The following is a 23,860-nucleotide window of genomic DNA, read 5'->3' on the forward strand; positions in this document are numbered from 1 at the left end:
ACTGTCTGTGTTGGTGCACCATTTCAGATCGTCAGTGATGTGTACGCCGAGGAACTTTAAGCTTTTCAACAGCTCCACTGCGGGCCCGTCGATGTGGATAGGGGCATGCTCCCTCTGCTGTTTCCTGATCAGCTCCTTTGTTTTGTCGACATTGAGTGAGTGTCACGCCTGCGCCCGCTCTCCCTCCCTGGCGCTCGAGGATGCCAGGCTGCCCAGCACTACGCACTCCTGCCACCATCATTATGCACACTTGCTTCCCTCGTCACGGGCATCAGCGATTCATTGGACTCACCTGGACTCAATCAACTGTGTTATTACCTCCCCTATATCTGTCTGTTCCCCATCTCTGTTCCCCGCTTCTGCATTAATTGTCATTTGTCGTTTTGTCTTACCCAGATCTGACCCTGTTCTTGTCCTGTTCCATGTCTGTGTAATATTAAATATTCACTCTCCATACCTACTTCTCTACTCCAGCGTTGTTTCTTACAGTGAGAGGTTATTTTCCTGGCACCACACTCCCAGGGCCCTCACCTCCTCTCTGTAGGCTGTCTCATCATTGTTGGTAATCAGGCCTATTACTGTTTTATCATCTGCAAACTTGATGATTAAGTTGGAGGCGTGAGTGGCCACGCAGTCATGGGTGAACAGGGAGTATAGGAGGGGGCTGAGCACGCCCCCTTGTGGTGCCCCTGTATTGAGGATCAGTGAAGTGGAGGTGTTGTTTCCTACCTTCAACACCTGGGGGCGGCCCGTCAGGAAGTCCAGGACCCAGTTGCACAGGGCAGGGTTCAGACCCAGGGCCCGAGCTTAATGATGAAGTTGGAGGGTACTATGGTGTTGAATGCTGAGTTATTGTCAATGAACAGCATTTTTACATACTTATGTATTCCTCTTGTCCAGATGGGATAGGGCAGTGTGTAGTGTGATGGCGATTGCATCGTCTGTGGATCTATTGGGGCGATAAGCAAATTGAAGTGGGTCTAGGGTGTCAGGTAAGGTAGAGGTGATATGGTCTTTAAAGCCTCTCAAAGCACTTCATGATGACAGAATTGAGTGCTACGGGGCAATAGTCATTTAGTTCAGTTGCCTTTGCTTTCTTTGGTACAGGAACAATGGTGGCCATCTTGAAGCAAGTGGGGACAGCAGACTGGGATAGGGAAAGATTGAATATGTCCGTAAACACCCCAGCCAGCTGGTCTGAGCGGCTAGGGATGCCGTCTGGTCCGGCAGCGAGGGTTAACACTCTTAAATGTCTTACTCACGTCGGCCACGGAGAAGAAGAGCCCACAGTCCTTGGTAACGGGCCAAGTCGGTGGCACTGTGTTATCATCAAAGCGAGCAAAGATGGTGTATAGTTTGTCAGGAAGCAAGATGTCGGTGTACGAGACGTGGCTGGTTTTCCCTTTGTAGTCTGTGATTGTCTGTAGACCCTGCCACATACGTCTCGTGTCTGAGCCATTGAATTGTGACTCCACTACGTCTCTATACTGACGTTTTGCCTGTTTGATTGCCTTACGGAGGGAATAACTACACTGTTTGTACTGGTTCGCGCTTTCAATTTTGCTGTTCTACAGTCACTGTTGAAGAAAGTCAGAGCAGAATGGGTTCATATGAAGTTTAACTGGTGAGAAAGGCAATGATAGGAGAGCTAAAGTAGAGAATGGATGGAGAGGAGAGAGAGAAAGAGAAGAACTGAAAAGTGTTGAAGAATGGAAACAATGGTGCAGAGTAAAAGAGATGGATTGCTGCTTCAATCTTCAGCAATTGTTGATAACAATTTTGGACAGTCTTCCACTTTTTTCAATACAAGACAGGATCAGTTACCAATCGTTGATTGATGTGTGAGGGAGGGCGTAACAAGGTATCCTTCTCTCTAAATCATCAGCCAAACCACACAGAGGGGGGTGGTTGACACTGTTTGCTCTATGTGGATGGATGACGGAGTCAAACAGGATTAGTTTTTTCTACAAAAAGAGAGGAGGTGACACCTGAGTCTGTGTGTGATGGATTAGAGGGAGGCGCGTTGCGTGACAGCCAGAGTCAAGAAGAACAGGGATGATATGACTGATTTTCCGTGGTAACCACCCGCAAAATGTTTGAATAGAAACAGTTGTTGACACTATCTGTGAAACAGCAGCAGGCATGGTGGAGGAGAGAAATAAAACACATTACACTACCCAAAGACAGGATTAAAAATGTTTGATTAGGAATGTGTATTTGACATTAACATAGTGAGACAAAAATCTGTAGTAAATCATCTGTCAGAAATAGACAAGCATTTTATAGTTAACCATAGTAATGTTTGCTCTATCACATAGACCTACTTTAATTACCCACTACTTTTGAGCTGCACAATATATATGGGGATCTATTATAATTAGAGCTATCAAATAATTAAAATAAGTAATTGTGATTATTAACAGTATATTTTTTGTAGCTAACCATGATAAATTGCAATTTTATAATTTGCTCAAATCTGTAACTAAGAAAGATGTTTCCATTTAAAAAGCAATGCTTTGAGTTACAGGCATACTATGCTTTGATTGTTATGTTTATGTACTGTTGGTCGACTGCCTCTTATCAATATTCTTGAAGTTTAACAGTTGTGTGCACAAACACACAAACACACACATACTGTTAAAGCTTCAAGCATTCTAAGTGAATGTTCCCCCAATTTCTGACTGCAGGGTTGACTACAGGAAAAAAGAACTGGCTCTATGGATACAAAGAACAAACAGATCACGGTGTGACAGTATCCCCCCCACCCCCCCACTAGGGGCGCCACCTGGCGTCCTACCTGGGCCATACCTTACCTGGTTGACCTGGGTGCCGGCGGTGGATGGCCATGAGGGCTGGGTCCAGGATGTCTCTAGCGGGGACCCAGCACCTCTCCTCCGGGCCATAGCCCTCCCAGTCAACCAGGTACTGGAAACCCCTGCCCTGTGATCGAACACTCGGGAGGCGTCTCACCGTGTACACCAGATGGCCATCGATGACACTGGGAGGAGGGATGGGCCTGGAAACAGAAGACAAAGGACTGTGAGACACGGGCTTAATCCTAGACACATGTAAAGTAGGGTGAATACAGAGGGTACGGGGTAACAAAAGACAAACAGCAGTGGAGCTAATGACTCTAGAGATGGGGAACGGGCCGATGAAATGGGGGGAAAGTTTACGGGACCACCTCCAGGGGGCAGGTCCCTGGTGGAGAGCCATACCCTCTGCCTGAGCCGATAGCATGGAGCAGGGGTCTGGTGGCGATCCACTTGTTGCCTATACCTGGAAGTGGTCTTCAACAGAATGGCCGGGCTCTCTTCCAGGTACGGCGACAGCGGCGGATGAACATCTGGGCAGAGGGATTGCTGACTCCTCCTCTTGCTCGGGGAAGAGCGGAGGCTGATATCCCAAGGAACACTTGAAGGGCGAGAGACCCGTGTCAGAGCAAGGAAGGGTGTTGCGGGTGTACTCAACCCATACCTGTTGTTGACTCCAGGTGGTAGAGTTGGTGGAGAGCAGGCAGTGAAAGGTCTTCTCTAAGTCCTGGTTGGCTCGCTCCGACTGGTCGTTGGACTGGGGGTGGAATCCGGAGGTCAGGCTGGCCGACAACCAAATGAGCGTGCAGAATGCCTTCCAGAACCGGGACGAGAACAGCGGACCCCGGTTGGAGACCATGTCCACCAGGAGTCCGTAGATCCGGAAGACGTGCTGCACCATAAACTGGGCCGTCTCCTTGGCCGAGGGTAGTTTGGGGAGAGGAATGAAGTGGGTGGCTTTGGAAAACCGGTCGACCACTGTCAGGATGGCAGTGTTGCCCTCAGACGAGGGGAGACCCGTGATGAAATCCAGGGATATATGTGACCAGGGATGGTGAGGGACAGGCAGTGTATGGAGAAGACCAGCCGGAGCTTTCCGAGAAGTCTTGTTCTGTGCGAAGACCGTGCAGGCGGCAACTAACGCGGCAACATCCGGAACCATGGTATGCCACCAAAAGCATTGTCGCAAGAAGGCCAGGGTTCGACGAGAGCCCAGGTGACAGGCAAGCCTGGAGGAATGGGCCCACTCCAGGACAGGAGAGCAGACAGCAGAGCGGACAGCGTCAGGCACAAACATTCGGTTATCACTTCAGTTCGCTTCAGGGGTTCTTTTGAGGGGTCTAAGTTCCATTGGAGTATTCCCACTGCACAAACAAAATGAATTCCCAAAAATTGTCTGAAGAGACCAAGTAAGAAAACACCGTCCAGAATGCCACCTCTATAGTCATCCGCCCAGCAGACAAAGGAGGCACTGTTACTGCACAAGACTACACTGTCTATAAGACTGAAGTACTCAGGCAACGGAATGATCAGATGTTCTATAAAAGACTCACTACAAACCACACAAACAGCTTTTGGCTGTAATCGACTGTCACTGAGGGCGTAGATTATTGGTGCGTAGACACGCCAGTAATCTCTACTGTTTAATTATCTCATATGATCTGTGCACACTTAAGACATTTTTTGCCCAGTAGATGGTAATAGTAACGTAGTCATTGTTTATTATAATTATATTACAATTATTATTACAACTACTGCATGAGGCTATAAAACTGCCACAGCAAGTTGATTTCTGCAACCAGTCTGCCAAATCCAACCATTACGTACGGTTCTCCCTCTCAATCATTGCTTCTCCAGGATCCTTTAAAATAAATATATTTTGCTTTGCATTATCATCAAATTAAAAGGTTGTTGACATCGGTGCTATTGAAAACCCACCCGAGCCACCTGCGCAACGGCATCTCTGCCCCAGGAGCCTCCATTGGTTGGCACGAGGAATCGCATCAGGGTCTTATGGAGGGGGTCCAAACATTGGCTGAACACCATGACCAGGCGTTGGACATGCTGCTGGAGCAATTCTGGGGGGCAGCCTGCCACGGTGGTAACCCCACCACCCCTCTGTAACTCGGAGGTTAGCAGTGTCACCCCACCGGCCACTTCACCTTCCCAGGAGCCCCGTTTACCTCCCCCGGAACGCTTTAATGGAGAGCCGAGCACCTGTCGGGCGTTTTTAGCTTTTTTATGTAGTCCACAATCATCTCCTTTGTCTTGATCACGTTGAGGGAGAGGTTGTTTTCCAGGCACCACACAGCCAGGTCTCTGACCTCCCCTCTAGAGGGTGTCTCGTTGTTGTCGGTGATCAGGACTACCACTGTTGTGTCATCGGCAAATTTAATGATGGTGGTGAAGTCGTGCATGGCCATGCGGTCATGAGTGAACAGGGATAATAGGAGGGGGCTGAGCACGCACCCCTGAGGGGCCCCTGTGTTGAGGATCAGCGTGGCGGATGTGTTGTTACCTACCCTTACCACGTGGGGGCGGCCCGTCAGAAAGTCCAGGATCCAGTTGCAGAGGGAGGTGTTTCGTCCCAGGGTCCTTGGCTTATTGATGAGCTTTGAGGGCACTATGGTGTTGAACGCTGAGCTGTAGTCAATAAATAGCATTCTCACATAGGTGTTCCTTTTGTCCAGGTGGGAAAGGGCAGTGTGGAGTGCAATAGAGATTGCATCATTTGTGGATCTGTTGGGGCGGTATGCAAATTGGAGTGGGTTTAGGGATTCCGGGATGATGGTGTTGATGTGAGACATGACCAGCCTTTCAAAGCACTTCATGGCTACAGACGTGAGTGCTACAGGTCGGTAGTCATTTAGGCAGGTTACCTTAGTGTTCTTGGGCACAGGCACTATGGTGGTCTGCTTTAAACATGTTGGCATTACAGACTCGGACAGGGAGAGGTTGAAGATGTCAGTGAAGACACTTGCTAGTTGGTCAGCGCATGCTTGCAGTACACGTCTTGGTAATCCGTCTGGCCCTGCGGCCTTGTGAATGTTGACCTGTCTAAAGGTATTACTCATATCGGCTGTGTAGAGCGTGATCATACAGTCTTCCGGTACAGCTGGTGCTCTCATGCATGTTTCAGTGTTATTTAGTTTAGCTCGTCTGGTAGGCTCGTGTCAATGGGCAGCTCTCGGCTGTGCTTCCCTTTGTAGTCTGCAATGGTTTGCAAGCCCTGCCACATCCGACGAGCGTCAGAGCCGGTGTAGTACAACTCGATCTTAGTCCTGTATTGATGCTTTGCCTGTTTGATGGTTTGTCGGAGTCCCGTTCCTTGAAAGCGGCAGCTCTAGCCTGTAGCTCAGTGCAGATGATGCCTGTAATGCATGGCTTTTGGTTGTGGTATGTACGTACGGTAACTGTGGGGACGACTTCATCGATGCACTTATTAATGAAGCCAATGACAGATGTGGTGTACTCCTCAATGCCATTGGAGGAATTCCGGAACATATTCCAGTCCGTGCTAGCAAAACAGTCCTGTAGCTTTGACCACTTTTTTATTGATCTAGTCACTGGTGCTTTCTGCTTTAATTTTTGCTTGTAAGCAGGAATCAGGAGGATGGAATTATGGTCAGATTTTCCAAATGGAGGGCGAGGGAGATCTTTGTATGCATCTCTGTGTGTGGAGTATAGGTGGTCCAGAGTTCTTTTCCCTCTGGTTGCACATTTAACTTGTTGATAGAAATTTTGTAAAACAGATTTAAGTTTCCCTGCATTAAAGTCCCCGGCTACCAGGAGCGCCGCCTCTGGGTGAGCGTTTTCTTGTTTGCTTATGGCGGAATACGGCTCATTCAATGCTATCTTAGTGTCAGCCTCTGACTGTGGTGGTATGTAGAAGAATAGCTATGAAGAATAAAGATGAGAACTCTCTCGGTAGGTAGTGTGATCTACAGCTTATCATGATATGCTCAACCTCAGCCGAGCAATAGATCGAGACTTCCTTAGATATAGTGCACCAGCTGTTATTTACAAAAATACATTGCCCGCCGCCCCTCGTCTTACTAGACGCCGCTGTTCTATCTTGCCGGTGCATCGTATATCTAGGCAGCGGTATGTTGATATTGTCGTCGTTCAGCCACGACTCCGTGAAGCATAAGATGTTTCAGTTTTTAATATCCCGTTGGTAGTTTAAACTTCCCTGTGAGCTGTAGTCAATGAATAGCATTCTCACATAGGTGTTTCTTTTGACCAGGTGGGAAAGGGCAGTGTGGTGTGCAATAGAGATTGCATCATCTGTGGATCGGTTGGGGCGGTATGCAAAATGGAGTGTACTTGTCCTCTTGCTCAGTTGTGCACCGGAGCCTCCCACTCCTCTTCTATTCTGGTTAGGGCCAGTTTGCACTGTTCTGTGAAGGGAGTAGTACACAGCGTTGTATGAGATCTTCAGTTTCTTGGCAATTTCTCGCATGGAATAGAACAAGAATAGACTGACGAGTTTCAGAAGAAAGTCCTATGTTTCATTTTGAACCTGTAATCGAACCCACAAATGCTGATGGTCCAGATATTCAACTAGTCTGAAGAAGTACAGTTTTATTGCTTCTTTAAACCTCTTATGGACAGACGTTCCGCTAGCGGAACGCCTCACCAATACCCAATGGTAGCGCCTGGCGCGAAATACGAAAAACCTTAAAAATGCTAACATTTCAATTTCTCAAACATATGACTATTTTACACCATATACCTGGCGACCGTGTCAGCTTACATTGCGCCCGACCCGCCAAAAGAGTCTCTAGTGCGCGATTGGACAAGAACATCCCTGCTGGCGAAACCCTCCCCTAACCCGGATGACACTGGGCCAATTGTGCACCACCCCATGGGTCTCCCGGTCATGACAGAGCCTGGACTCAAACCAGGATCTCTAGATACACAGCTAGCACTGCGATGCAGTGCCTTAGACCACTGCACCACTCGAGAGGCCTAGTTACCCATTCTAAAACTGACTGGAGCTCTATGTTAAGGGTGTCAGTTATTTATTTTATTGTCGTAGCCGACGTGAGTTGTCAGCGTACATAGATACACAGGCTTTATTCAAGGTCAGTGGAAGGTCATTAGTAAAAATAGAAAACAATAATGACCCAAGTCGGGCTGTTCTGTGGATGGTATAATTATCAACCGAATTTGCATTAGAGAGGCTTTCATTAAAGAACAACCTCTGTGTTCTACTAGATAGGTAACTCTTAATCCATTATAAGGCACAGGATGCAGATCTATAACACCTCAGTTTTTGTCATTTGTGTCAGTGTCATGTGTGTTGTTCATTTGTTTTCTGTAAAATAACTTTGTATTTGGTCAAACTGATTTTTTCCAAAACTTTGCCAAGTTGAGGCTGATTGGTCAGCTGTTTGAACCATTAAAGGTTGCTCTGCTATTCTTGGGTAGCGGAATGACCTTTGCATCCATCCAGGCCTGAGGGCACGCACCGTCTTCTAGGCTTAATAGAAGATGTGTCAAACAGGAGTTGCAATGTATTCCGCTACCAACATCAGCAATTTAGGAAACTATGCAGTATTTTTTAAAGTATTATTTCTTACACTGTTACCCCAGGAAATCTTAAGTCTTATTACATACAGCCGGGAGGAACTATTGGATATAAGAGCAACGTCAACTCATCAATATTACGACCAGGAATACGACTTTCCCGAAGCGGATCCTCCGTTTGGTCCACCACCCAGGACAATGGATTGAATCCCAGCAGGCGACCCAAAACAACGGTGCTGCAAAAGGGATAGACAGAGCGGTCTTCTGGTCAGGCTCCGTAGACGGGCACATCGCCCACCGCTCCCGAGTATACTACTAGCCAATGTCCAGTCTCTTGACAACAAGGTAGACGAAACCCGAGCAAGGGTTGCCTTCCAGAGAAACATCAGAGATTGTAACAGTCTCTGTTTCACGGAAACATGGCTCACTCGGGATACGTTATCAGAGTCGGTACAGCCACCTGATTTCTTCATGCATCACACTGACAGAAATAAACATCTCTCTGGTAAGAAGAAGGGCAGGGGTGTATGCCTTATGTTTAATGGGTCATGGTGGGATCATAACAACATACAGGAACTCAAGTCTTTTTGTTCACCTAACCTAGAATTCCTTACAATCAAATTCCGACCGCATTATCTACCAAGATAATTCTCTTTGATTATAATCACAGCCGTGTACATCCCCCCCAAGCAGACACCTCGACATCCCTGAAAGAACTTCATTGGACTCTATGTGAACTGGAAACCACATATCCTAAGGCTGCATTTATTGTAGCTGGGCATTTTAACAAGGCTAATCTGAAAACAAGGCTCCCTAAATTTTATCAGCATATCGAATGCGCGACCCAGGATGGAAAAATTCTGGATCATTGCTACTCTAACTTCCGCGACGCATACAAAGCCCTCCCTCGCCCTCCTTTCGGCAAATCTGACCACGACTCAATCTTGTTGCTCCCAGCCTATAGACAGAAACTAAAACAGGAAACACCCGTGCTCAGGTCTGTTCAACGCTGGTCCGACAAATCTGATTCCTCGCTTCAAGATTGCTTCGATCACGTGGACTGGGATATGTTAGCGTCGAACAATAACATTGATGTATACGCTGATTCAGTGAGCGAGTTTATTAGCAAGTGCATCGGTGATGTTGTACCCATGGCGACAATTAAAACCTTCCCCAACCAGAAACCGTGGATTGATGTCATCATTTTCAAAACTGAAAGCGTGAACCACTGCTTTTAATCAGGGCAAGGCGACCAAAAACATGTCCGAATACAAACAGTGTAGCTATTCCATCCACAAGGCAATCAAACAAGCTAAGCGTCAGTATAGAGACAAAGTAGAGTCGCAATTCAACGGCTCAGACACGAGAGGTATGCGGCAGGGTCTACAGTCAATCACGAACTACAAAAAGAAAACCAGCCCCGTCGCGGACCCCGATGTCTTTCTCCCAGACAAACTAAACAACTTCTTTGCTCGCTTTGAGGACAATACAGTGCCACCGACACGGCCCGCTCTCAAAACCTGCGGACTCTCCTTCACCGCAGCCAACGTGAGTAAAACATTTAAATGTGTTAACCCTCGCAAGGCTGCCAGCCCAGACGGCATCCCTAGCCGCATCCTCAGAGCATGCGCAGACCAGCTGGCTGGTGTTTTTACGGACATATTCAATCAATCCCTATCCCAGTCTGCTGTTCCCACATGCTTCAAGAGGGCCACCATTGTTCCTGTTCCCAAGAAAGCTAAGGTAACTGAGCTAAACAGCTATCGCCCGTAGCACTCACTTCTGTCATCATGAAGTGCTTTGATTGACTAGTCAAGGATCATATCACCTCCATATCACCTCCATGTTTAACAGTGAGAATGGCAGAATGTTGAACTTACTAAATGACTGAGAGTTTGACTGTGTGATATTAGGTTGCTTCTTGTGTAAATATTCTCCGTCTGGATTTTAATGATTTGTATTGTACCTCCACCTGACACCCTAGACCCACTCCAATTTGATTACCGCCCCAATAGGTCCACAGAGGACGCAATCGCAATCACACTGCACACTGCCTAACCCATCTGGACAAGAGGAATACCTATGTAAGAATGCTGTTCATCGATTACAGCTCAGCATTTAACACCATAGGACCCTTCAAACTCGTCATTAAGCTCGAGACACTGGGTCTCGACCCCGCCCTGTGCAACTGGGTCTTGGACTTTCTGACGGGCCGCACCCAGGTGGTGAGGGTAGGAAACAACACCTCCACCCCGTTTATCCTCAACACTGGGGCCCCACAAGGGTGTTTTCTCAGCCCTCTCCTGTACTCCCTGTTTACCCATGACTGCGTGGCCATGCACGCCTCCAACTCAATCATCAAGTTTGCAGACGACACTACAGTGGTAGGCTTGATTACCAACAATGACGACACGGCCTACAGGGAGGAGGTGAGGGCCCTCGGAGTGTGGTGTCAGGAAAATAACCTCACACTCAACGTCAACAAAACAAAGGAGATGATCGTGCACTTCAGGAAAAAGCAGAGGGAGCACCCCTTATCCACATCGACGGGACCGTAGTGGAGAAGGTGGAAAGTTTTAAGTTCCTCTGCGTACACATCACGGACAAACTGAAATGGTCCACCCACACAGACAGAGTGGTGAAGAAGGCGCAACAGCGCCTCTTCAACCTCAGGAGGCTGAAGAAATTTGGCGTGTCACCAAAAACACTCACAAACCTTTACAGATGCACAATCGAGAGCATCCTGACGGGCTGTATCACTGCCTAGTATGGCAACTGCTCCGCCCACAACCGCAAGGCTCTCCAGAGGGTAGTGAGGTCTGCACAACGCATCACCGGGGGTAAACTACCTGCCCTCCAGGACACCTACACCACTCGATGTCACAGGAAGGCCAAAAAGATCATCAAGGACAACAACCACCTGAGCCACTGCCTGTTCACGCCGCTATCATCCAGAAGGCGAGGTCAGTACAGGTGCATCAAAGCGGGGACCGAGAGACTGCAAAACAGCTTCTATCTCAAGGCCATCAGACTGTTAAGCAGCCATCACTAACATTGAGTGGCTGCTGCCAACATACTGACTCAAATCTCTAGCCACTTTAATATTTCAAAATTGGATGTAATAAATGTATCACCAGTCACTTTAAACAATGCCACTTTATATCATGTTTACATACCCTACATTACTCATCTCATATGTATATACTGTACTCTATACCATCTACTGCATCTTGCCGATGCCGTTCGGCCATCGCTCATCCATATATTTCTATGTACATATTCTTATTCATTCCTTTACACTTGTGTGTATAAGTTAGTTGTTGTGAAATTGTTATATTACTTATTAGATATTACTGCATGGTCAGAACTAGAAGCATAAGCATTTCACTACACTCGCATTAACATTTGCTAACCATGTGTAGGTGACCAATAAAATTTGATTTGATTTGATTTTGATTTACCATCTAAGTTCTCAGTACCAGGTGGCTTGTCCTTATTTATAGATAGCAACAAAAAATAACACCTCTTCCACACCCAATTTGCAGAACTCAAAACTACCGCACTTAACTTTCATTATTTGGTCCGTTATGCATGAATATGAAGCAATTTGCTAATCTTGTCAACAAAAAAGTTATTAAAGTGATTGGCAATATCAAAGGGTTTTGTTATGAACAAGCCATTTGACTCAATGAAGGATGAAGCCGAGTTCACTTTTTTGCCTAGAATATAATTTAAAGTACTCCAGAGCTTTTTACTATCATTCTTTCTATAATTTAACTTTGTTCCATATTATAGTTTATTTTTCTTTAGTTTAGATTTCTCAATTTACTGTGTTTGCCAGTCTGCTGTGTTGTCACACTTATTTTCTATTCTTTTTGCCTCATCCCTCTCAGCCATCACTTTTTCAAATTCATAACCTATTGTGATTTGGCAGTTCTAACAGTCAGTTTCTGGATGGGCACGTGCTTATCAGTAATTGTAAGAAGCCGTTTCATAAATGCTTCAAGTGCAGAGTCAGGTTGTTCCTCATTACACACATTAGAAGAACAAATATTTTTCACATCTTCGACATAGGATTCATTGCAAAACCTGTTGTATGATCGCTTATAAACAATTTTAGGTCCAGTCTTTGGAACCTAGTTTTTTCTAGATATGGCTATTATATTCACTGCATCTGATGGGTGTGGATACTACTTTAGAGCAGATTCATGCAGCATTAGTAAAGATGTGATCAGTATACGTGGATGATTTAGTTCCTGTTCTGTTTGTAAATACCCTGGTAGGTTGCCTGATAGCCTGTGCCAGATTGCAGGCATTGGTTACAACTTGAATCTTCTTTTTGAGTGGACAGCTTGATGACAACCAGTCAATATTTATGTCATCCAGAACATATACCTGTTGATATCACATACACTACACATACATCGAGCATTTCACACATATAGTCCAGGTACTGACTTTTAGTACTCAGTGGTCTATAGCAACTTCCTACAAGAATGGGCTTTAGTTGAGGCACATGAACCTGTAGCCATATTACTTCAACATCATCTGACATGAGATCCTCTCTCAGCCTAACATGAATATGACTCTGGGCATACATGGCAACTCCTCCTTCATTTGCATTTCTATATTTCCTATATATTCTATAACCATGTATAGCTACTACTGCATCATCAAATTAATTATCTAAGTGTGTTTCACCAATGGCCAGAATATGAATGTCTTCTGATGTTAGTAAGTTGTACATTTCATGAACCTTGTTTCTCAGGCTACATACTTTAACAATATGCGCTATGTTTAGTACTTTTCTGGGTTGCTTGTTTGTTTTTAGTACTATTCTGAGAGGCTGATCCAAGGTAGACATGTCAGTGACATTTACATTTGAGGCTATGGTACTGAGGGAGCTGCCAACAGTGGAATTAAATTCTATGGGCATATGATTATTGCTGACAATACCCTCGAAGTTAACAGTTAAACGAACATAAATAAGGTTACTTACATTGACTTTACTTATTTCTCAGGGGTATAATACAATTTCTATATCCTCTTTTGCTTATTATGACAGGGAGGACTGGAGCGCTACCAAACCCAGACCGTCAGTCTCTTAAAGGGATACTTCATGATTTTGGTAATGAGGCCCCTTATCAGATGAACTCGTGGATACCATTGTTATGTCTCTGTGTCCAGTATGAAGGAAGTTAAGAGGTAGTTTCGTGAGCCAATGTTAACTAGCATTAGCACAATTAATGTAAGGCTATGGATATCTGCTGCTAGCATGCTAGCAGATACCATAGACTTCCAGTCAATCCACTAACACTAGTTAGCAATTGCGCTGGTGCTAGTTAGCAACTTCCTTCAAACTGCACAAAGAGACACAAAAATGGTATCCATGAGTTCATCTGACTCTGAGTAAGTAGATAATGGGCCTCATTGCCAAAATCCAGAAGTATCCCTTTAAGCAGTTTTCTATGTTGTTGGAGATAATCCTGGACCCTTCTCTTTTAAAGATGATGAAATGTTGCCGCTCCAGAATCTCCCATATGTGTTCAATTGGGTTGAGATCTGGTGACTGAGATGTGCGCGGGCGCACACAGACACGCACACACACACACAGGTGTGGTTCGTATGTTAATTAATAAGCAATTAACCAACCATCATGCTTAGGATCATGTATACAAATGATCAGTTGTCCATTGTTTTGGCTACCAAAACTAGAAGAAGAGATCTCAATGACTTTGAAAGAGGGGTCTCAAAGGAGCATAGGGGGTTTAAAGTGTGTGTGTGTCTCAGTCACCAGATCTCAACCCAATTTAACTCCTATGGGGGATTCATTAGACAGCATTTCATCATCAACAAAACACCAAATTATGGAATTTGTCATGAACAAATAGTGTTGCATCCCTCCAATATAGTTCCAGAAACTTGTAGAATCTATGCCAAGGCGCGATGAAGCTGTTCTGTGGTGGCCCAAAGCCCTATTAAGACACTTTATGTTGGTGTTTCCTTAATGTTGGCAGTTACCTGTATGTGTCTACTAGTCAGAGCTAGCAGATTAGTTATGGTAGAGGCAAGTGATAGTGTGTGCTGTTAGGGGGAGGGAGGGAGGGCTAGATAAGAGTACAGTACCTCCCAGTCCTTCTCCAAGTCACAGATCTTCTCAGCATACATGTCTAAAGCTTAAAAAAGTGTTTTAACTCCCAATTAAATCTCTATGGTGATCACCAGGATTTCTTGATTTATATATCATGATAGATTAATAACGTTGACTGAGCGGCATATTGAGGATAATTTAGCTGTCAGACAGGCTTGATTTGATTAATGTATTTAGAGGATGTCTGCCATTGAAATACATATTTTTGGTTTCCATGCTTAAGTTGGTCACCTCAGGACAGTAATTGGAGCTTTGGTAGTGTTTTCCTCCCAAAGTGTATGTCCACTGAATGCATAAACAGCTGATCTCCTTAACACATTCATTCAATCTGATATACAGCTCTGTAATGATGGCTTTGACCTGCATTGAAATTGTATTATACAGTAATACACAGTCCAGAATGTTAGTCACACACTGTGTTAGAGTGCCACCAGACTAATCAACAAACTCAAAGGGTACCCCACCAACGTTCTTCCCCTGCATACCAAAACGTGTTCTCTCAACATTAAAACATGAAGACCTAGCGCTTAATACTCTGTGCTTTTCTTTCAAACCACTAGTCTGTGGTCATTTTTGTCTTGTTAGCAAAATGGCTCCATCAAGGTCACTGCAGGGTCAAGTGATGTCACAGCAGTCATCTGTGGTGGAATGTTCTAACAGGTCAAGACAGGAAGGACGATCCTGGACGTGAGGTCATACCTCCATGAATCCTACAGCATTTTCCACCCGGTTAATGCACAACAGCACCTCATGAATATCCATTATTTACAGTTGACTGGCTGTTTGTATGACTCATAGTGTAGTGTTTCTGCTGTATAAAAATTGAGGTGCCTCTTTCTAAAAGCAGTAAAGCACACACCTACTGAATTATCCATGAGGTATGGTGCTTGTTGCATAAAAGTTATGTATTTCTCAAAGGAATTGATGAGTTTGGACAGTGAGATAAATAGGGCGAAAGGGCCAAAGAGAGTGAGATAAATCGACACAAAGGGAAAATGAAATCGAGGGAGAAAGCGAGACAGACAGACAGCTAACGAGAAACATAGGAAGGGAGATGAAACATCTGAAAGAGAAAAACAAACTTGGACAGATCGAAAGAGATAGACCGAGAGGTAGAGAAACACCGATAAGTTTGACCCGTCAGTTGTCTCATTACTGTGGTGTTTGATCCGAGTGCTGGTTTTCTGTCACATCAACATTGACCGCTGTCTTGCTCCTGAGTCAGACCAGCAGCTCTAGGTCTCATCGCTATTGATCTGACCGTTCACAGGTCATCCCCTGTCTGACCCTGAACGCATTCCTCTCATCCATCACCCTTGCCTGCATACATGAGTAGGGAGGTTCCTCCCCACAGCTTTATGGTGTACGTTCTGGGATTCTAAGAAATTGAAGTAGAGTTTTTACTTTGTCAATTTTCCAAAGGAACTGATCGATATCGGACATTAGTGATGATCCCCAATCCATTTTCAGCTGAAAATTAATTGAAAACCTGACCTTGAGAAGAGTGTTTATTGCATGTATTTCTTAATGTGTATATTGATTAATCATACTCATACTTAGTTGTCACACAACCTGTACCTAGTCCTATAATTCATATGTGAATCCACAGCTTAAGACAAGTTCATAGTGTGAATTTACAAGACAATTCTTAGATTTATTTTATGGTTTTGACCATGAACCCTCCCACCTCACCCTCTCTTCTTTGCCGCAGGAGGTGAGTGACACAGAAATCATGGAGCTGGTCCACAGTTCGTTGGGCCGGATGACCGTCATACGGCAGATCTTCCCTCTGTGGAGAGACACCAACATCCGCTGCATGAGGAACAACCACCGCATCTCCTCTCTGCTCTGTGATCCCCAGGAGGGCTACCTGCAGTCCCTGGAGGTCAGTGTGAAGGATAGGACTTTATTACTCTATTTGACCATCAGACCCGTCACCACCCTGTCATCACCGTAACACTGTATCCACACCATCACAGAATACTTTGTCATTCACCCAACATGACCCCATATATTGACAAGACATGACCATAACCATGACAAAAGCATGTCTGAAGGTCGGCGAGAGCGATTGGCCTGTCAGCGCTGTCACAACATTGAACATCATCATCATTCTAACACTGTCATTTCCTTCACACATCCCTCCAATGTTAAACACCTCAGTCTGTCACCATCACTATTCTGACACAGGATAACACAGGAACACAGATTTCTAATGTTAAAAATGACTTAGAAATATTCTCCGTAGTCATCTAGTGTGCAATGACCATGACTTACTATTCAAACTCCATAGCTAGCATAGAACACTGTTTAGGACAGATGGTAAAATCATGTGGTATTACTTTAGACTTTATGTCTCAATTATTAATGTGAAAAAAGGTGAAGCACTGGCTAATGCCAAGTATTTGTCAGAGAGAAAAAAAGCACAGGCAAGTGCTTTTCTTTTCTGATATAGACGTGTTACCTGTGCTGGGTAAAGCACTGGCCACTTATCTATCCCTTATCTATCCCCTTTGAAGTCATGATCATGATACGTTAGTACACCAGACTTACTTTCTTAGGATTCATCAAGTGATGCATAAAGCCTTAAGTACACCAGCCAGACCATCATAAAGCTTCAGTGATAACAAATGCTTTAGGCGTTGTAAGTGGGCATTTCCTTCTCTTCATGGTGATGTATCCTAAATAGGTATACAAATGTATAAAATGCAATATCCTTCTTTGAATATTTGGATATTATTCTACACACTGGTTATTTTTATATAGAGTAGAGTTCAGTAGAGTTCAGTACAACAGAGTACAGTACAATACAGTGTACTCAACTCTAGTGTGCTCTACTGTGTACTGTACTGAACTCTACTGTACAGTACTCTACTGAACTATACTTTTATTTACTGTACTGTATTTTACTGTGCTGTACTGTACTGAACTATACTCTACTTTTCTTTACTGAGCTGAACTGAACTATACTGTCCTGTACAAACATTTGAACCCAACTGTGGTTTGTTACTACTATGATTTCCCACTGTACCCAATTTAATTGCAGAAATTCCATTACCGATCTTTAGGAAAATGTAGTTAACGATTTGGTAATGGAATTTCAAGTTTTAACCACTTAATAATTCATATACAAAATTGATATCAGTAAAAACACTATACCTAATTGATAGGTCTACCTTTTAAGTTCTGTGTACTTTCATTATCCTCCCTCCTCATGAGGGAGAGACATTTTAAAATAACTTAAAGATATGTGGGTTTTTGGTAACGGAATTTCAAGGTCCAAGGCAAAGTTTCTTCAGAATGTCTTCACACACCTTGACTTATTCCAATTAATTAAAAATTAAAAGCTGAAATGTTTTGAGTCAATAAGTATTCAACCCCTTTGTTATGGAAAGCCTAAATAAATTCAGGAGTAAAAAAGGCTTAACAAGTCACATAATAAGTTGCATGGACTCATTCTGTGTGCAATAATTGTGTTTAACATGAGTTTTTGAATGACTACCTCTCTGTTACCCCACACATACAATTATCTGTAAGATCCCTCAGTCGAACAGTGAATTTCAAACAGAGATTCAACCACAAAGACCAGGGAGGTTTTTCAATGCCTTGCGAAGAAGGGCACTTATTGGTAGATGGGTAAAAAGAAAAAGCATACATTAAATATCCCTTTGAGCAGAGTTTCCCAACTGGCGGCCGAGTGGTTTTATTTGCCCCCTCCAAGTTTTCTGATAAAAAAATAAAAAATAAAACAACATACATTTTTCTTGAGACATACAATACTTTAAAAACACCAGGAAATCAGCTCCAAGTGATTTCCACCATGATCGGGAGTCCCATAATTCACCTTTCAGCAGGACAATAACCTAAAACACAAGGCCAAATGTACGTTGGAGTTGCTTACCAAGACGAAATTGAATGTTCCTGAGTGACCTACTTACAGTCTTGACTTAAATAGGCTTGAAAATGTACTGCAAAACTTGAAAATGGCTGTCTAGCAATGATCAACAACCAACTTGACAGAGCTTGAAGAATTGAAAAATAATCATGTGCAAATATTGTACAATCCAGGTGTGGAAAGTTCTTAGAGACTTACCTAAAAAGACTCACTGCTGTAATCAATGCCAAAGGTGATTCTAACTCAGGGTTGTGAATGAATACTTAGGATATTTCTGTATTTATTTTTCAATACATTTGCAAACATTTCTAAAAACATTTTTTCACTTTGTCATTATGGTGTATTATGTGTAGATGGGTGAGTGTCACAGAAATGTTCGTCGTCAGACGATATAGCGAAATCATCGTCGGAGAATGTGGACCAATACGCAGAGGAGTTAGTGCTCATCATCTTAATTTATTAAATGAATGTGAACACGGAGGAAAAACAAGAAAACAAAATAAGACTAGTGACAGTTTTACAGGCATAAATAAACGCAGTGCAAAATACAACTACCCACAACCTACCAAACAAATACACACCTACTTATAGGACTCCCCAATCAGAGGCAACTAGAAACACCTGCCTCCAATTGAGAGTCCAGCACCCAAAACTACACATAGAAAAACAAACCTAGAACCTATACCAAAACTAACACACCCCACTACACCACACACAAAACCCCATAATACAAAACAAATATACCTCTGCCACGTCCTGACCAAATATAATACAAATAATACCTAAATATTGGTCAGGACGTGACAGTGAGAAAAAAAAATATTTAATCCATTTTGAATTCAGGCTGTAACACAACTAAATGTGGAATAAGTCAAGGGGTATGAATACTTTCTGAAGGCACTGTAAGTGTTGATATTATTTGGCAGGAGTCTTTACTTTAACATTATTGTGTTTCTGGTAGATGTTTTCCATCTGTTTTCCATCTGTTTGACCAGAAATCAAAGCCTTTGCTTATTCCACGTTTTTAGGATGGAAAATGGTTGAAAATGTATATATGCCTTAATTTCCAAAAAATATAGATATGGCTTTTTTTTTACACCCAATTTGACATGCTCCTTTGAACATCACATGTTGTTGCTCATGGGTCCTTTTATATGGAAATTACCTAGTGTGTTTATGTTTGAGCTAACTTTTGAGCTAACTTTAAAAAAAAAAATATGCATTTTGTAAACTCGATTTACCACCGTCACATAAATTTCAACTCAACAAGTGTGTTTCCTCTATACCCAATATGGCCATGTGGATTGAATGTCCAATTGAATCCTCTATGAAATGAGGAAACAATAATTGTACATGTATTGATCTCATGGTGAACCATGATAGAATACAGGAACGGAGGTCTGAGGAATGGTGTCCTTCAGCAAATATCTCCTTGTGTCATTGCTGTACCCTGCCATTCATACATGCCTTTGTTGGTGTAGCAAAATACTTCCCTTATATCGAAAGCATGCTTTGGACGTAAGCAATCCATTGTGCCTATTTTTATTCCAAATGAAAATGCCAGGGAATGTGTTTGGGCTTCTCTTTCTCCAGTGGTCCTTCAATAAATCACAATTTCCCACAGACAAGTTGGAAAAGGTATACCGTGGGTGTAATTGTGAGTAATGCTCTGTGGCATTTCAACAGACATGTCTTTTTCTATCATTAGAAAACTTGAGTTTATCTTTCATATCTCTTGTCTGTAACTTAAAAGTGGTCATTGCAGTGTCAGACTGGGTGTTTTCTGCACCCCAGGTGTCAACCACTATGGGTCTGTTTCTCCCTTTCATTCTGTGGACATGCTTATTCCCTATTGAGCAATTTATTTCCCCTAAACCTCACAGGGGCAGAGGCAGAGGCAGAGAGGAACCGCTTTTGTGTTGGTCTTGTAAACTTTCAGAAGGTTCAACAATTGATTTTGAGCATCTCGTTTTAGCTCCAACAGTTTTGGGGAGTTTTTCCCTGCCAGATCTCAAATTAGTTAATTACCTGCATGACGCTGCTGATTCTGCTCAAAACCTTTTCTAGAAGATGTTTTATTGTGTTGTTTCTCCCCAGGTCTCCAACTTGTACCTGTATGACAGTGTGCTGATGCTGGCCAATGCCTTCTACAGTAAGCTGGAGGACAGGAAGTGGCATAGCATGGCTAGTCTGAACTGCATGAGGAAGTCCACCAAGCCCTGGAATGGAGGCTGGTCTATGCTGGACACCATCCAGAAGGTAGGACGCAGACTAACTCATACGGTGTCAAAATGGATTCCTTTCATTCTTTTCACATGTATCTCAACTCTTTGAATACAGATGTACAAAGAGAATGATTCAGTCTTTTGTGTTTAGTTTCAAGTTTAAAGTTTTATTTGTCATATGTGCAGGATTCACATGGTACACACCGTCAAACTAAATGCTTACATGCAGTCTCCTTGGCGTATCAATTTTCTTCAGCTGCCTTAGGAAGTAGAGATGCTGTTGGGCCCTCTTGACAAGAGTGGCGGGGTTGTTGGTCCATGTCAAGTGCTCGGTGATGTGGGTGCTGAGGAACTTAAAACTGCTGACTAATGCAGTTCCTTTGATGTGGATCAGTGGGACGTTCCTTCCTCTGCTTCATGAAGAAAACAATCAACTTCCAGGGCTCCCGGGTGGCGCAGTGGTCTAAGGCACTGCATCACAGTGCTAGGGGCATCACTACATCAGTGACCCTGGTTCGATCCCAGGCTGTATCACAACTGGCCATGATCGGGAGTCCCATAGAGCGATGTGCAATTGGCCCAGCGTCGTCCTGGTTAGGGTTTGGCTGGTGTAGGCCGTCATTGTAAATTAGCATTTGTTCTTAACGGACTTGCCTATTTAAATTAAACAATTATTTTAAAAAATCCTTTGTTTTGCTGACATTGAGGGAAAGGTTGTTGTCCTGGCACCACAATGCCACTTCACTTACCTCCTTCCTATAGGCTGACTCGTCATTTTTGGTTATCAGGCCTACAACCGTGATATCATCAGCCAACTTGACGATGAAGTTGGTGTCGTGCAAAGCCACGCAGTCGTGGGTGAACATATGGAATACAGCAGACGGCTGAGAACACACCCCTGGGGGGCCCCTGTGTTAACAGTCAGGGTTGAGGAGGTGTTGTTGCCAATCCTCACAGCCTGTGGTCTGCCCGTCTGGCCGATAGACATTTGGGCATGTCACCTTGTTTTTCTTGGGCACTGGGAGGATGGTGGTCTCCTTGAAGCAGGTGGGCACTACAGCCTGGGACGGAGAAATGTTGAATATGTCAGAGAAAACACCCGCCAGCTAGTCAGCACACACTCTGAGGACCTTTGCCAGGGATGCCATCTGGGCTGGTGTCTTTGTGAGTTTTCACTCTTTTGAAAGTTTTCCTCACGTCAGCCTTGTATAGCGAATGCACCTGGTCGTCCGGAGCAACGTGTATCTTCCTGGATTCCTTGAAGCGAGCATAGAATGTGTAAAGCTCGTCTGGGAAAGAGGCTTAGGTGGGCACCACACAGCTGGATTTGCCTTTATTGTCCATTATTGTCTATTGTCCTTGCCACATGCGTTGCGAACATGAGTTGTCAAACATCAATGCGAGTTTCAGTTTGTATTGTCTTTTTGCTTCAGCAATGGATTTGCGGAGCTCGTACCTGCTTACCTTGCACGCTTCGCACACCACTGAGTAATTGACGTTTGTTCTGTTGACATTGAATGCTGCAGTATGTGATCTCAGCATGGTACGGATATCTCTGTTCATCAAAGGTTTTTGGTTGGGGTTTGTCCGTATTGTTATTGTGAGTACAACTTCAACACATTTCCTAATGAAGCCTGTGACTGACGATGTATATTCTTCGATGTTGATGTATGAGTCTCCTTGGTGGATGAATCTTTGAACATATTTCAATCAGTATTCTCAAAACAATCCTGCAGCATTTAGTCTGCATCCTCTGTCCAATGACTCACTATTCTCTGTGTTGGTGTCTCCCTGTTGAGGAACAGAGAGGAACAGAGAGATGTGATCTGATGGTCTAGCAGGTTGTTTCTTCTTGTGGGTCAGGATACATTTTGGTGATAATTGCTTGGTTAAAATCACCCACGACAATAAAGACTGCTTCTGGGTGAGAGGTTTCTTGCTGGCTAATTATCTTGTACAGTGACTTACAGGAGCAATACCTTGTGGCACATCGAATGATTTTTCACCAGGTCGACTCAGGGATACTGGCGCAACGCTCTTAACCGCTATGCTACCTACCGCCCCAGATCGGGTGAAAAGGAGCTTGAGATGTTTTCAATCTCAGTACACCAGGTATTGTTGATGAGGAAACACACCCCTCCCCCCTACTCTTACCAGAAGCTGCCTTTAGATCCATACTGAAAATGGAAAAGCCATCTGGTTGAGTCGAGTATATCGTCCGTAAGCCATGTCTCTGTAAAAACAAAGCCACAGCATTCCCTGATGTCACTCTACGATTGAAGCCTTCCTCTGAGTTCACAAAAAAAATCCAGCGATTTCACATTTTAGCCTTCAGGATACTAGGAAGTGGAGGCCATATAGCACATCTTTTCAGCCTAGCTTGGAGTCCCCCTTTCCTTCCTCGGCTTCATTCACCAGCATTTCCTTCGGTGATCTTGGTTTATCCAAATTAACAAATTGGAACAAAATGTACTTGATTGCATCAATTTATAGGCTGTGATTAAACCCTTCATGAAATTAATCATTTAGAAATGAAAATATTGAAAGGAAAAAAGACCTATTGTATTAGTAATTGTTTTCTTATGAAGTGATGATGACACTGCCTTGTTGACTAGTCATGATTTCCCTCTACCGCTCACCATTCCCTGAGAAACCAGATGATTTTGAAACGTTTTAGGTATTTGCACATCATCTAATGGACATCACTTTGCACCAGGCACCTGCACAGATAGGGCTCTACCTGTGCAGAGCACATGCCCCTTTGCATTTCCACTCTCCCAAGTGCCCTTTTGGGTGGTGGTATAATTTCCCACAAAATGTTTTTATTTGTATGCATTTTGTATCATGGTTGTTCGGAACCCACTGCCAGCTAGTCGTTATCAAGTTCGCCACCCCCCTCCCCCGTCCATTGGTTGCGTCTGATGATCTTCCATGTACTGAGCTTGTGCGCACCTGCTTGTGACTTTTTCCCAGTCTGCCCTGTATGGTGGTATCCAAACAGGCTTGAGAGATGCTGTCACCGGTCGAGTGTGTGTAGCTAGCTACCTAGTTTAAATATCAACAGTACTGCCACAGCAGCATAACATTTGATTAACACTTGATAACACTTGATTTAGCCTACATCATCATCAATATTCGGTCTGGTTGGCTGATATGTACAGCAGAGAGAGGCAGAAATACTAAGAGAGTAAAGGTCTTCACGGGTCCATTCCGAAATGGACCTGGGGCTATCCCACCCGAACCC

At 43.9% G+C, this 23,860-nt stretch overlaps 1 protein-coding gene across 1 annotated transcript in view; it reads left to right on the forward strand.

The window, feature by feature from the left end:
* The window catches only part of LOC115153257 (glutamate receptor ionotropic, delta-1), a 454,984-nt gene that overhangs the window by 335,566 nt on the left and 95,558 nt on the right, over positions 1-23,860 (forward strand). The window contains exons 6-7 of the mRNA XM_029698512.1: positions 16,208-16,381; positions 20,489-20,650. Coding sequence (XP_029554372.1) covers positions 16,208-16,381; positions 20,489-20,650 — 336 coding nt within the window. The remainder of the gene's footprint in view (positions 1-16,207; positions 16,382-20,488; positions 20,651-23,860) is intronic.

The sequence above is a fragment of the Salmo trutta genome, chromosome 18, assembly GCF_901001165.1.
Source record: "Salmo trutta chromosome 18, fSalTru1.1, whole genome shotgun sequence".
In the NCBI taxonomy this organism is placed as follows: domain Eukaryota; kingdom Metazoa; phylum Chordata; class Actinopteri; order Salmoniformes; family Salmonidae; genus Salmo; species Salmo trutta.